Source organism: Electrona antarctica (genome assembly GCF_951216825.1).
Source record: "Electrona antarctica genome assembly, chromosome: 16".
Taxonomy (NCBI): domain Eukaryota; kingdom Metazoa; phylum Chordata; class Actinopteri; order Myctophiformes; family Myctophidae; genus Electrona; species Electrona antarctica.
In genome coordinates, this window is record NC_136797.1 from 19,304,892 (window position 1) to 19,320,236 (window position 15,345).

At 41.2% G+C, this 15,345-nt stretch overlaps 2 protein-coding genes across 2 annotated transcripts in view; both read left to right on the plus strand.

The window, feature by feature from the left end:
- Positions 1-1,036: 1,036 nt before the first annotated feature.
- LOC306939155 (glutamine synthetase-like) lies at positions 1,037-3,906 on the plus strand (the record flags this gene model as incomplete). Its single annotated transcript, XM_079523666.1, has 6 exons — positions 1,037-1,205; positions 1,960-2,121; positions 2,257-2,403; positions 2,927-3,054; positions 3,241-3,440; positions 3,609-3,906. 6 exons carry the CDS (start codon positions 1,037-1,039, stop codon positions 3,904-3,906), a joined length of 1,104 nt encoding a protein of 367 aa, XP_079379792.1.
- Positions 3,907-7,395: 3,489 nt separating this feature from the next.
- arrdc1b (arrestin domain containing 1b) overlaps positions 7,396-15,345 on the plus strand; it is a 61,777-nt gene continuing 53,827 nt past the window's right edge. The window contains exon 1 of the mRNA XM_079525120.1: positions 7,396-7,567. Coding sequence (XP_079381246.1) covers positions 7,450-7,567 — 118 coding nt within the window. The 5' untranslated portion in view covers positions 7,396-7,449. The remainder of the gene's footprint in view (positions 7,568-15,345) is intronic.

Here is a 15,345-nt window from a genome sequence, read left to right on the forward strand (position 1 = left end):
CATTTGTGTAATATTTCAATGTGAAAACTGTTAACATGTCACAAGGACTGGTATTCATATTAACATGAGTGTAACATTATTGTGACGTCTGTACGTGTGTACGTCTGTAATCCATGTAACTCGACCTGACCTTCCCAATCTCAGGACAGCTAGCCTAATGGAAAATAAGCAGCAGTCTCTATAGTTTGTTTTTTAATTGTGTGCTGATGTGCATCGAGCTGCAAGGTTTTGATGTGGCTCAGCAAACACCAGTAGTTGTCCATCAGCAGATCTCCTGCCCTAATTCTCTTGGATATTCATGTTTAATTCTCATGGGGACTGGGGAGAGAGGGAGGGATTTTGTCTGGCTCAGGTGTACATGTCTAAACATCAGCATTGTCTACAGCTGATTTGTTTTGTCTTGTTTTTATTTGTTTGTTTGCTAATTTATCTAGATGATTTAATTGTATATACAAAATAAAATGCCTGGGTGTGTTGATACTATAGGTGTTTCGTGCTGATGTTTCCTGCCCATGGAACAGGAACAGTGGATGATGTTTTTAATAATTAAGTAAAGAATATATTCTAACACGTCACGTGAGGCTGTGACATCAGTCATTTAATTTGCATGCCATTGAAATGGTATAAACGGGTTTAGGCAGTGCAGCAGAAATCAATCTGAGAAGAGAGTAGACACAGATCTTCATCTTATCTTCTGGTCTCTACCAAAGTAAGTTCAAACATGTTATATCAGGGTCTATTTTGTCTCTTATTATGACATGTTAAAGCTGCTCTATGTAACTTTCCTCTTCTACTTCGGGACCTGGGTTTGCTGCAATTCTTTCCTTTGAGCTAATACAACCTGCCTGCTTGATAAATTGAAATATCTAAAAGCCCACATCATTATGTGTTGTGAGCTTGTAGATTGGCTTTTAAACATCTTTTTATAGTGCTTAAGTGTTTTTTGTTTTGTTTTTAGTTTTTGCCACCCTCTATTTATTTCTGAAATGCTTCTGACATCGCTGTAAAGTGTAAACTATCTCTTCTAAAGCTCGACATGGAGACAGTATCGGACAGTTCTCGCCTTAACAAGATCCTTCGGCCACATTACCTGAGCCTCCCACAGGGAGACTACTGTCAGGTCACATATGTCTGGCTGGATGGCTCGGGACAGGGCCTGCGCAACAAGACTAAAACTCTGGACAAAGAGCCCAAATCAATTGAAGGTAATCGGTCTCCTGTCCTTGCGTAGCATGATGGTTTGTAGGGTGACGACTGGAAGAGATGAGGGGGAACATATTTCTTTCTAAGGCTGGGCGATCAATATTCAATATCATATCACATCATATTTCTTATCCAATACCTCAATATGAATATTGTGACTATATCGTATTGACTATTGAGACAAGCTAAAATAGTTCACAATGTGATGTAATGCATTATATACAATTATGAACAATTTAAAGTCTAAAATCAGGCTGTTGTTTTTAAAACGATATCTAGTCTCATAGTCATATCACGATATTGATGTAAAATCAAGATATTTCCCAGTCATAATTCTTACCCATACAATTTACAATTTACAATTTACAGTATGTGCTCAGGGGAAGGTTGCAGTTAGGGCGATTTTCAGATATTCCCAAACCTTTATTGGAAAGACTGTGGCCACAATTGCACTAATGACCACTGCAATTATTCATATGACTTTGATTTACTGCAGGTTATTTACATACATTTTAGAAATTGAGAAGAAAGGTGATGATAATAATAATAAAGATGCAATTGTTAAAAGTTACTTTCCAATGTTATAGACAAGTTTGCACAATTGATGACTGAGATCCTGGTCTAGGACTGTATGTATGTTCTATTAAGTTGCCAATATTCCTCTACGATTCCTCTCCATTTCCCCGAGAAGAATTACTGCATATACTTATTGTAATGTATTGCATCCGTTTTGCTGATGGTTCATTCTATGGACAGATATTCCTGAGTGGAGCTTTGATGGCTCCAGTACGGACCAGTCTGAGGGTTCCAACAGTGATATGTACTTGGTCCCTGTACGGATGTTCAGGGACCCCTTCACCCTGGACCACAACAAGCTGGTGCTCTGCGAGGTCCTTGAGTACAACCGCTTCCCTGCAGGTATATAAGGTTCCTCCTACAAGACACAGGCTGTGCAACAGTGTCTATCGTAATCAATAGAATAAGCTAAGAAAATAACTATTTATAATTGTATATCAGTTGAATCACTTCCACTGCCTTCCCCCCCAAATCCAGAATCAAACCAACGGTTCCAGTGCAGGAAAGTGATGGAGAAGGTTAAGGAGCACTGCATCTGGTTTGGCATGGAGCAAGAATACACACTGTTAGGAATCGATGGACACCCTTTTAGTTGGCCTCAGAACGGATATCCTGGACCCCAAGGTATACTGTAGCACACATATGGCTCAACTACACAATAAAATACTAATACTAATGTTTGTCCTACCCTTGATTTGAACTTGGGTCACTCTCATGAGAGATGAGAGATGCCTACCGCTCTGGCGCTTACTCTCGAAAGCCCAAACCACACCAAAGGGTTGGGTCGGGACGAGACGGTTTTTAAGGTCAACCACACCATTAAAACGTAAATCGGTTTTGTCCCAAGGAGTCTTTTATACCGGTGTGGTTTGGGCTTAAGAGGCAATCCTCGGCCAGGGGAGATATTGCGCTTATGAGCTCCAGGCTCAAGCTCCAGGCTGTACTGAAAGTCCATACCATACAGATAGGTAAAAAATACAATTATGTATTCATTAAAATCTAGATTGCAGCTGTATCTCTGAGTGAGCTTTGCAGTGGATGAATGAACAGTGAGGACAGTGTATTGGCAAATAAACATTTGTATACGCATTAGATTTGAAAGGATTGAAACAATACTGAACAGTCATCCTTTGTTTTCCATCTGAAGGCCCATACTACTGTGGCGTGGGCGCAGGCAATGTTTACGGACGTGATATCGTGGAGTGCCACTACAAAGCCTGCCTCTTTGCCGGGGTCAAAATATGTGGCACCAACGCTGAGGTTATGCCTTCTCAGGCAAGTAGTCTAGTTATTACAATGTTGCACTGTGGAAGGAAATACACCCCGGATTACATTTCTCACATTAACGTAGTTGTACTGTATGACAATTTGATTTTGTGTTTCTGCACTCATCTTGTTTTTCTTTACGCCTCTCTCTCCTCTCTTTTCCACTTTCCTGCTCTGCTGTTTCTCGGATTCCAGTGGGAGTTCCAGGTCGGCCCCTGTGAGGGGATTGAGATGGGGGACCATCTGTGGGTGGCGCGTTTCATTCTGCACCGTGTGTGCGAGGACTTTGGGGTCCTCGCCACCATGGACCCCAAGCCCATGAAAGGCAACTGGAATGGTGCTGGCTGTCATACTAATGTCAGCACCAAGCTTATGAGGGAGGAAGGTGGACTGCAGTGAGTGTGTGCACACACACACACACACACACACACACACACACACACACACACACACACACACTATATAATATACCGTATCTCTTTGAGAGACAGAGATTTTTGTCCTTTCACACACCTCACGTGTGATTGTTGTTTGTTTTCTCTACTACTCCTATTGTGTTGCAGACACATTGAGCAGGCCATAGAGAAGCTGGGCAACAATCACGCCGCACACATCTTGATGTACGACCCATGCGGAGGACAGGACAACAAGAGGCGTCTGACAGGCCTGCACGAGACCGCCCACATCAATGACTTCTCTGCGGGCGTGGCCAACCGCGGGGCCAGCATCCGCATCCCGCGTCAGGTGGGACAGGAGCAGCGTGGATACTTCGAGGACCGGCGCCCCGCGGCCAACTGCGACCCGTATGTGGTGACGGGGGCCATCGCACGCACATGCCTGCTCGAGGGACTGGAGGAATGAATGTGTCCACAAGTGGATACTTGACAACCTGCATGTACACAGTACAATTCTCTCTGTGTCATTTTATCCATTTGTAATTGTAACACAAGAGTTTACAAATAAACCAAAAGTACACTTATGGTTCCATTTGTGCAGTCTCAGAGTTGCAAATGGATAAATTAAAGTGATATTGTTTTTGGTTAAAACAAAAAGCTATTTTGTAAAAAAAAGAAAAAGGGACACCAATTCTCCAATCTGATCAGGAGGACCCTGATTGGAGCAATTTATTAACTTCAACCTTTTCAGTTCCATTTTGTTCTGCTTTTATTTATTTCTCCTATATTGATTATACTACGGGAATAAAGATATTAAAAAAATATTGTATCAAATAAATATCACTTATTTGACACTAAGGGGTTTACTGTGTTCTGCGAGATGAAGAAATAATAATGGTATATGGTTTTATTTATCTATATGTATTGTTTTATTCTTATTTACTTTAGAGCCATATGAATATCTATAAATACTTCCTGTAAAATATAACATATTATATACCTACCACTGCTGTTAATTGGATACCTAAGATATTCTGTTAATAGTACAGTACCTCAGTTGATTTAGTGAGCACACATTATACGTTATGTAGGCCAGTGGTTCTCAAAGTTGGATCCGGGTCCTTGAAGGGGTTCCAAGGGTTCCCCAGCAAAATTTGTTAATAATCCTCAAGATTAGTTTAGCCACTTTAACCCTGAAGAAATAGTTGATTTACAAGCTCACAAAGCATCGCAATGTGTGTAAAAAAATTGAATAAACAGGCAAAAAATATTTTCAGATTTTTTACATATTAACTTGGGGGTACTTGACATGAAAAACTTTGAGAACATTGATGGCTATTCGTTAATATTAACGGATCCTTTCTCTTCCTTGATTGTAATGTAGCCTACATACTACGAAATAATGAAATAAAGATGCACTGTGACAGTACAGTAAAACATTCTGCAATTCCCCACTAGGTGGAGCAATGATTATGCGTTTAATTCCAGATAATAGTTCTTCTCAGCTATAGTACACTAGCCTATTACATTCCAGTCCACAATTAATTACACTGTGTAATTCTGACTTTGGGTGTAAACATAACTCTGGGAGTTTGATAAAGGAATACACATTCAGAGTTCAATTAACACTGACTTTAATGTGTAGGCCTATCCATAAAGAAGAGATCTTATTAGGTTTCCAAACAGGAGAGAAGTGATGATGTGTAGGAGATCATATTCCCCAGACCAGACCCAACAAATTGTAAACTAGACAAGACCAAGACCACCACTATTAAAGTGTCATAATGTCATCTTTCTCTCTCGCACACGCACAGGCGCACGCGCGCACACGCGTGCACACACAAACACACACACACTCATGTCATCATTTGAGGGCTGACCTTTAACCTTTGAGCTGTCAGAATGGATAATATTTTTTGAATTGTGTAAAGCAGCGGTTCTCAAACCTTTTAATGGCAAGGACCAGGACCGTTTGATGTAGGCTACATAAAAAAGTCAAGGACTTGTATTTGGACACGGACCCACCAGAAGAGAAGATTTATGTTAAAAAATGATCAAAATGATTCAACATTTTCCAAGCATGTTCAACATTTAGCAGAGAAGCTCACAGTGTGGCATGAAGTGCTTGTCTGCTATTTTTAAATATAACCAACGTAGAAATGGATAAAGTGGTTAAAATGATTGTGACGCTGTGTTAACAATTTTTTTCTGGGGACCCCCTGGAACAGGTCCAGACCTGTGATGGTCCATTTGGCTCATTACTAGTATCAACAGTACTGTAGATGCCTGCATGCATGGGGACCCTCTGGAACCCCCCCAAGGACCCTTGGAGATCTCTAGACCCCACTTTGAGAAGCACCGGCGTAAAGGTATACTGTACCGTATAGCCTTCACAACGTGGCCGGACGGGGAGGAAAAAAAGAAGATTCTTCAGACAGACCCGATCAGTTCCCATTTCCATGGATACAGCCAGTAACTTGGCAACCATGGCGTTTGTCTGTTGTCATGGAAGCATCTGTCTCAGAGCATTTGACCAGGGCTGGCCGAGTGGTTGTGTGTCTCTGTGACTTTTACCTTAAAAATCCTCCTAACAGCTGGAGCATAGGAAAAATAAGAGGAGTTTATATTTAGTCCATTATGTATTTTGTAGTGGCTGTATGCCTAGGTGTGTATCCTGTAACTGCACTAAAACAAGTCTAAGGCCTATAGGACTAATCACCACAACTGTGGCTGAATTGGGTGTGACCGCTCTTCTCACCCTGAATAAAAAAAAGGTCTTTATTACCTCTTGTGAAACATTGTACTGTATATAACATTCACAGAGTGCTCATTGTACACCATTAAAGCTACTTGTTACAAAGTGCTCTGATGCTGGCATTTAAAGCAACCAAAGGTATGGCTCCCCCATATCTTGCCAGCATGATTGAACCCTACAAACCCTCTCGCGCACTCAGATCAGCCAACACAGGGAAGCTGGAAGTACCCTCACTAAAAACGCCAGGACAACGCTCCACACGTCCCAAACTCTTCTCCCTTCTGGCCCCAAAACTGTGGAATGCACTTCCCGTTGCAATCAGAACTGCAGCATCACTCCCGATCTTCCGCCGTAGTCTGAAAACCCACCTTTTCAGACTCCATCATGGCCCATAGCACTTACCCTACCCCCTTAGACAGCACTTCTTAGACTTATATAGCATTTGAAACAGACTTATAGCATGTCATGTAGACAGCACAATAAGTGCATTGTATGTAGTCATAGCACTTCATAGTATATATGTACAGCATAGTATAGCATATATGTATAGTTTATATGTATAGTGTCATTATATAGATATGTTCTAGTTATAGTTTATATGTATAGTGTCATTATATAGATATGTTCTAGTTACGTTCTTAGCTTACGCATGTTTCGCGATAAATGCATTTTACATATGTGATGTATTCCCATGCTTTTTGTTCTTGCTTAATGTAAATCGCTCTGGATTAAGAGCGTCTGCTAAATGCCTAAATTGTAAATTGTAAATTGTAAAGTGCCCAGCACAAAAAGCACCACAATGACAGGTATAGGACTCTATCTGACTGACACTGACATCAGATAATTATCATTAAGTCATTAATTTATTCATGCTTATTATTATATTATTATTATGCTTATTTTATTTTATTTTTTGGTACTACAGTATGCATGTGCTTTTATTTGTCTATTCTGTTTTCTCCGTGGCAGTGTCCTAAACTATTTTTTACATTTTCAATAAAAAAAATCTCTGCTCACAATCTCACTTCGTCCAGCACTGATAATAATAATAATAATCGATAGGCCTACATTTCTTCAATGTTGATGTTTTTATTTCAACAATGACGTCACACTTCGGGGGTGGAGGCAGGCAGAGGCAGGGAGTGCAGCAGGTGAGAGAGAGTGATGCGCGTTGCTCTCTCTACCAGCCACTCACTCACATTCAGTGGAGGCAGAGTAGCAGGCAGCAGAACGCAGGAGGAGAGGAGAGCCACCATGGGCAAGCTGCAGGAATTTGATATTACTTTCACCAACAATAAAGTGGTTTACAGTCCCGGCGAGTCCATCAGTGGAACTTTGAAAATAAGAACTGGCAACGCGCTGCCGTATAAAGGTAAGAACAGTCTGTAGTAGGCTAAACATTTTTGGAGAGAATTTCAATTTTGCAAGACTTGCATTCATTGCAAGTGCAAACCTTCTCCGAAGCGCAACGTGTCTCCCATAACATATGAAGTTTCCTTCTCATTGTAGGAAATATAGAGGAAACTGTTAAGTTAATGGGTGTTTTTAAACCATTTTAATTCCTTATGTCAAGACTATAATAGTAAGGAGGGTGTATAAAAGATTTGCGACTTGCGAGCACATTGTTTTGTTGCTGTGTGGAGCTTGTAATTATACTCCGTCGCTCGCACCGGTGTAACTTGGAACACGTCGCGATGCGACGAAAATAGCAGATCTATAAGCTCACAAGGCGTTGCGACGTGACGCCGTGTGAGCTTGTAGATCTGCATTTTTTTCCGGCGATTGACAGGGACTCTTCACTTTTCACCGACAGTTAAGCTCCGGACGTTACAGATTAACTCCTATCCGCCCAGCTCTCATCTCGCTGTCTCTCCAGCTGGTGACTGCCTGGCTGCTGCTGGTGATGATCAGATGATGTGGTGGATATTGTTTTTATTATGCATTTCAGTCAGAGCGTATGTTTCCATCATGCCACATCCTGCACCGCATCCTGTTCATTACAGCATGTTGCTTCCAACATGCATTATCATTCATTGTGTGAGAAACCAGAGGAATGGTTGTTTAGTTTAGGGCAGGCTGCTGGTGTTGAGCATGGTGTCACATTATGGTCAGAATACAGCTGGAGGGTGTGTGTGTGTGTGTGTGTGTGTGTGTGTGTGTGTGTGGAGAGCATCAGCACACAACAGGTGTCATCTAGGGCTTGGCGATATATGGATAAAATCCAACATCACTTTTTTATATTTTTGATCAATTTGAGTTTTTCTTAAATACATTGATATCGAAATGTTGACTATTTGTAAATGTATTCAAATGATATGAGACAAATTGACAATAAATTATAGTGTCACATCATATTATAGCCTATCAATAGTGCCCAGCCCTAACACTGACAGCTGCTTTTGTTGTTATTAAGTTTAGTCTGGGATTTTATACTGATTCGGACAGGCGTCACTCGCCCAATATAGCTGATCTACAAGCCTCATGAACAGTAGAATTAGCTGACATTTATGGATTGGGTGGTAGTGTGTGTTTGGTGCAGAAGTAGGTTTTTCAAGGTGAAGGACAGCTTGTCGAGTTTCATGGATGGAACTACTGCACAAAGAATCCATTGTTGGATTCTTCCAGATAATAGAGGGCTGGAACCAACCTTCACATCTACAGGATAACGGGTAACTAGAGTAGATAACCTAAAGGTCCATGTTTGTAGTAGGCTACTCACTGGTTTTACTGTGTAGATCTGATGCCCTCACAATAAGAGTTCCTTTATGACAAGCCGGGCAATACACAAATGAAATGTTAAGAATGTTATTTGGATAACATGTTGTTTAGACAGATGCTAGACTCAATGTTTACCTGGTATCCTAGTTTCTCTGAGGCATCTCTCTGCACTCTGTGTCTTGTTTGTTGATTAGAGTTCATATTTCCCATCTTGCACTTGAAAGTTTATCTTATTATCATTATTATTAAAATGCTTCTATGGCATTTTGAAACATAACTCGTGAAGTGTTGGAAATAAAAGGAAACATCTGTTTTCCTACAGTAGCTGCATATGATATGATATATATAGTATCTTCGTTTCTACTATGTTAATTAGCCTCTTGTGTTGGGCTAGACGTAGGACAGATGGCGTACAGTGGCGGTCCCACTGTAAGGTCACACCATGACCCCTATGGTTTGTGGGGAGGCTGGGGGATATGACACCTGTAGCTGCCTCTGGGATCAATGTTTATTTAGGCTCATGGCTAAGGGCTTCAACAGTCAGTTAATCAAACTAATTGATTTAACTGATGAGAAAAAGGAATAATTCCTTTCCAAAAATGTTCAAAGTAGCAAAACATTGCTGATCTATGAGTAAAAAGCAATTAGAAAATGTTTTTATTTTGCATTTGTATTGTTTGTATAAAACAAAAAATAATAGCAAAACAAGCTTCTTAATTAAATCAAACAAGTTATCTACTGAATTTATAATCGCTAAGAAGATAATCAATAGTTTCAGCCCTAATGATAGCATACATGCCTATCCTGATGTGTTGTGACCATGCTTTTTTTTCATGCAAATGAATAGACGCTTAATAAATTTGTCTGTAGTGTACTCTGTATACATCCTTTTGAGTTTGATGTGGCACTGCAGAAGAAACTGTCAGTAGACAGTAATATAATGCGAATAAGAGAATTGGGTGAAATTGTTTTTCTCTTCCCTGTGCCATGCTCTGCTAGTTGTCGGGGCATTTGCTCAGTTCTGTCAGGCCTTCCCATGTCTTCTACACTTAGCATCTACAGTGACATGCACAGACATTTTGTGGTGCTGAAGTGAAAAAGGGCACCTTGTGCGGCACGTGGAACTGCCGGCTGCCTTAAGTTAATAGTGTGTGAAATGTATAGATTTGGGTACATAAATAATATATTAGAAGCTTTAAAAAAAAAGAGAAAACTTTCAAAAGGGCACATTGCTGTCCAGAGGGCAAAAGGGCATGTGCACGCCCATGAACATCCACGATGGGAGTCCCTTAGTCCCCTATTTTTGACAAATGTTGAAAGTGGACGTGGTTAAGTCTGTCGATGGGTTTTATTATAGAAGCAATGTAACTATTAACAGGGGCTTTTGACTAAATAATAAATACATTGAGTGGGTTGGAAGTTGCAACAGGTTGGAACCTGAGCCTGAACCTGCCCAGTTATGGGGAACAAGCCGGAAAACATTAACCGGACCACTTAAAAATGGACCATAGGTGTTTACTTTTGATTCAGGACATGTTTGTTGTAGGCTGAGAGGTGGTAGTTCCACCCTCTCCAAACGTGTGTCTGAGCTGATAAGCCACACGCTATCCATTACATACAGTAGATTGTGGCATCATGTGAGCCATATGGATTTAGCCATTGTTAGCCTTTTATTTACATTGTAGTCTGAGTGGGGTATATACTGTTACAACTAGTATTGTGGTGGAATAAATGGAGAAGAGATTGTTCTCTATGGCATAATGGCAGACCTTGGTGTCGTTTTCCTTAGATGTTGATTCTGTCTGCGAGTTGAAAAAGTGGGACAGGGGATATTCACCACCTCACTCTATTATTGATGAAAAGACCATTAGTCTTAGTATTTCCATTGATAAGCCCACTTAGCATGACCGTCATTTAAAATGAAGGAGTCATAAATGCAAGGTTGGTGCACCACAAGATTGTATCATCCTCCTTGTTGATCTTCTGAATCGGCATTGACTTTCTGAAACTATTGCGTTTTCCTCGATTCTTTTTCTCTGCCATGCCACCTAGAACAGTGTTTGTCTGTGTGTATGTCTGTATGTGCCCCTTAAATGTAGACCAATAGTGCTGATACTGGCATGTGCGTGATGTCATGGCTGTGGTGTGTTGATCCGGGGAAGGTCATGGTCATGGTCAAAACCGAGGCCACGTCCAGAGTAGAGTCCAGACCTTAACATTGGGGTTCACAGTGATGTCATATTGACCTCCACGCACTGACGTCATGGATGGCTCCACTTCCTGAAGTTTGGGAGCAGTGATACGTCACCACCATTGGGCTGAAACTATCAATTATTTTCATATCAATTATACCATCGATGAATGGTGGCATAAATGAGAAACATAGTTTTTTATTATTTTTTCATAAATCGAAATAACCACTTAAGCTTAACTGCAGATTCGTGCAATAATAGTGAAAATAGCCGATCTACAAGCTCAAAACGTGTCTCATCACAATGCATTCACGTTCGGATTAGGTTTAGACATGTAGAGGTTAGGTTTAGGGGATGGTATGGGGTTGGAGTTATGCCTGATCTGTACATGTGTCGTGCACCGGAAACACAATCTGCAGATCAGTTATTTTCAGGCTTGGGATTGATTGTAGATCAGCTATTTTTTCAGTTTTTTAAATTGTTTACAATTTTTTTTCCTATAATCATAATGACATGCTCAACATAGTTATTGATTATTAAACAATTCTTATAAAATTATCGATTATAGATTATCTTTTATAATGAATTCAAATCAATTAGTTTGATTAACTGTCTGTTGCACTCGTAGTCACCATAGTGTTGCGACTACTCGGCTGTATTGCCTATAGTATATTTATTTATGTGTTTTAAGTTTTTACTGTTTTGACCTGCCTATGACCTTCCCCAGATCATATCATAACACTATGCAAAGCTTCAGACAGACAGACACACAGACAGACTGTCATGCTGAAAACTCAACTTATTTATTTGTTGTTGTAAATGAAATGCCCTTCTTTGTCCTACAAGAGTGTTGTACAGGAGTTGCGAAAATAGCATGGAGATCCCTGATGTCATCAGTATGTTCCCCTTTTGTGCCCATACTGTATATATTGGAGCTGCAGTGGTGTTTCCAGGAATAACATTTTGGGCAGGCAAGAATTACATTTTGGGCAGGCAAGATGTGTTAATTGTCGTCTCCCCGCGCACAATCGTAGCACTAAAGGTTTTCAAAGAGATATACCTGCCAGACGAGTAGGATACAAAGGCCGAAAAAGGCATGCATTTACATTCCAATGGGTGATTGAGGGTCGTGCTCTACCGCAACGGCCAATCAGCTGTCCATTAATAGTTCTCAGGTCTTGTTTTTGTCCTTTTTTTCTCATTGTATGGATTTTGGCCAGGCCAGAATTGTAGATACGCCTCTGTGGAGCTGACTGATTTGTTTGCGTCTGATGCCATGACGACACGACATTGAGGCTAAACACACAAAGGCGTACCATTAAGCGCAGCAATACTGATTAGCTACACCTGGCCTACAGGGCACTGCTCCATGGTTTACACCTCAGCCCAGAGGGCCTCTGTGGAATGTGGATTAGTCTATACTTGGTCGTAGCTGCATTGGGAACTCCTCATAGTTATGGCTGCAGAGAGAGGTGAGGGAACCCTGGGTGTGTGTGTGATAGGGTTATAGATCTGGGGTGGCAGTGAGAGCCAGGATGTCTGGTCTGTTTAGCATCATGTTGAGTGTTGGCATGTCTACCATGTCCCAGCAGTCTGTCTAGTCACCTGATGCAGCACAGGAATATTGACGTATCGGGACAGCTGTGAGAGCACGTATCAATGTCCTAAGGGGAATTCCATGCCATTGACCTTGTATGGCTGTATACCAGGCCAGCGGTTCACAACCTGTGGACCGGCGACCGCCGTTGAGGATATTGCAGGTGGATCCCCAAAAGCGATGCGATAGTGTTAGTTTGCTTACCTCTAGTTCTGTGTGCCTGATGCAGTGCCCTGCCAGTCTCATCCTTCCCCAAATAAGTGGCTAAATGCTTTAAAGATTTTATTGATAATGTAATATTAATTTTATTTAAAGAAATTATGTAAAAAAACATGTCATGGTGTTTATTTGATTTAAAACGTAACAGTATACTGTTAGTTCGGTTCATCCAAGCCAGAAGACCATCTGAATTGATTGATTATTAAAATAAACATTAAAATTAAACATTCTCTGAAAATTCACGTGGCCCACACATCTGACCACTTAACACCACAGCTGAACGGCTGGCGTGACGTGTTAAATGGTCTGATGGGTTGGCCGCGGACGCTTAGATTTCCTGGTGGACAGTAGGTCAAGTGACCAAGAAGAAGACTGAGTGGCAAATCATTGAGCAGCATGGAGCATTGAAGTTTGGAAGCACTCGTTGGAAATCACTCAACGGTCCTGCATACCACCTGTTTCTAAATTGCACATAATGCAGGAGGCAGCAGGACGTTGTGTTATTGAAAACGAGCGCTTCCAAATCCAAACTCTGACACTTTTTGGAAAAACTTTGCAAATAGAAAGAGGATAATTCAAGCTTTCCGTACAGATGCAATGTTGGCGAGTTTAACGTCGTTTAATACATCCAGATTCCAGATAGGACTTTTCTGTTTGGATGTATGAGCTAATACAGAAAAGCCATTAAGCACACACTCGTAGGCGTAGCTGCCAATGCCAAAAGTTATAATGTGCCAATGCCAAAAGGTTGAATGTGTCCCCATTCAAACTTTTGGCATTGGCAGATACGAGTGTGCGGCTATACATTTTATCAATATTAGTATTTTACCTATTGGCTGCCACCTCACAAGGATTGGGTTGTCAAGGCCAGAAAGTTGTTATTTTGCCACTCAGTAGGCATTCCCGCATAACGCCCGATATCAAGCGCATAGCCTCTGTACTATAAGCAAGCAGACGAAGATTTGCAGCTTTAGGTGATGTTCTGAACTGTTATCCCAGCTGGTCTGGAGGTGGAAGAGTGTGGGCTTTCATCTTCTGCTAGAAAAACAACAATGGTCAATTTGGTCATGTTCCTGAAATGTACTCTAAAGAGGGCATCACCAAGCTTCTTGTCGTGTTTTTAGTGATTTTCAGTTATAAAGTAGTCATTTCCAAGAGAAACTGCCAAAAATACACGTTCTATCATTATAGAATGGAATTATCATGTATGGAAATAAGAGCTGGGAATATCTATTCGCATGTAGATTGATGGTAAATGATCGTGGCTTAGCTCGCAGCAAACAGCAACATCTAGTGTAACCGAATCACCGTGTATGGTAACGAGAGCCATTACTCTGATGTAAACAAGGCTGCGGAATCATTCATGCGCACACACACACACACACACACACACACATACACACATACACACATACACACATACACACACACACACACACACACACACACACACACACACACACACTCCCTCTAGTCTCACATTTTAAAATCTGACCTCAGCTTCCTGTTCTGCCTTGATTTACAGAACGTCTTGCTTCTCTTTGGTTTCAGTCTCGGTCTGCTTGCTTCATTAAATTAATTCTGTCCAAGTGTTTTGTCAGCATGTTATAACGGTGCAGTGAGTGCAGCCTGCCACAGCTCCATTTAACCCCCCAGAGAGTGTGTGTCATCAACAAGTTTGACTACGCCTGGCATCCTCTGAGTCTGCACTGTCATGAACAGAGATCCAGGGAATGAGGACTTACAGTACTGCAAAGTGGGGTCCGCGGACTCCCCAAGGTTCCTTGAGGGTGTCCTCACTCACTCCCCAGCAAAACAAGGAGCAGTTTAACCACTTACGCATTATTTCAAAAGTAGCCAAGATAGCCTATCTGCAAGGCTCACAATGCATCGCGATGTGACAGAATGAGATGAGAGACTGTACTGTATAAGAAGTATTCATATGACACCATAGATTTCTGTCTCCCCACTTACACTACAGTATAGACAGTGGTATTATTCTGTACTCTATCTAATCCGAAACCTAAGATCTTCTCTTATGGGTGTCCCCCTGGCACAAAATCTTTTTAATAGGGTTCTGTGTCTTAATATGTATACATTTGGGGGTCCTTGATGTGAAAATGTTTGAGAACCACTGCTGTACTAATGTGCATAGTGATCATGGTGCAAGAAAAGAAAGATGATGAGACGTTCAGATAGAAAAGGATACCTCCTGCACACTGGGCCTGGCGCTCCCTCTGTGGTTTATATTATGAGGACACGCACATACACGCACGCACACCATGTTCGCCCTGAGGAAAACTGGCTGCGCTCTGAGAAAAGATGACTACACACTAAGTAAATGTATCCATTTGTAACACTGGGGGGGTTGTACAAATACTCAGAGTTAAATTAACAAGAAGATTATACTGTGTACCAAGGGAG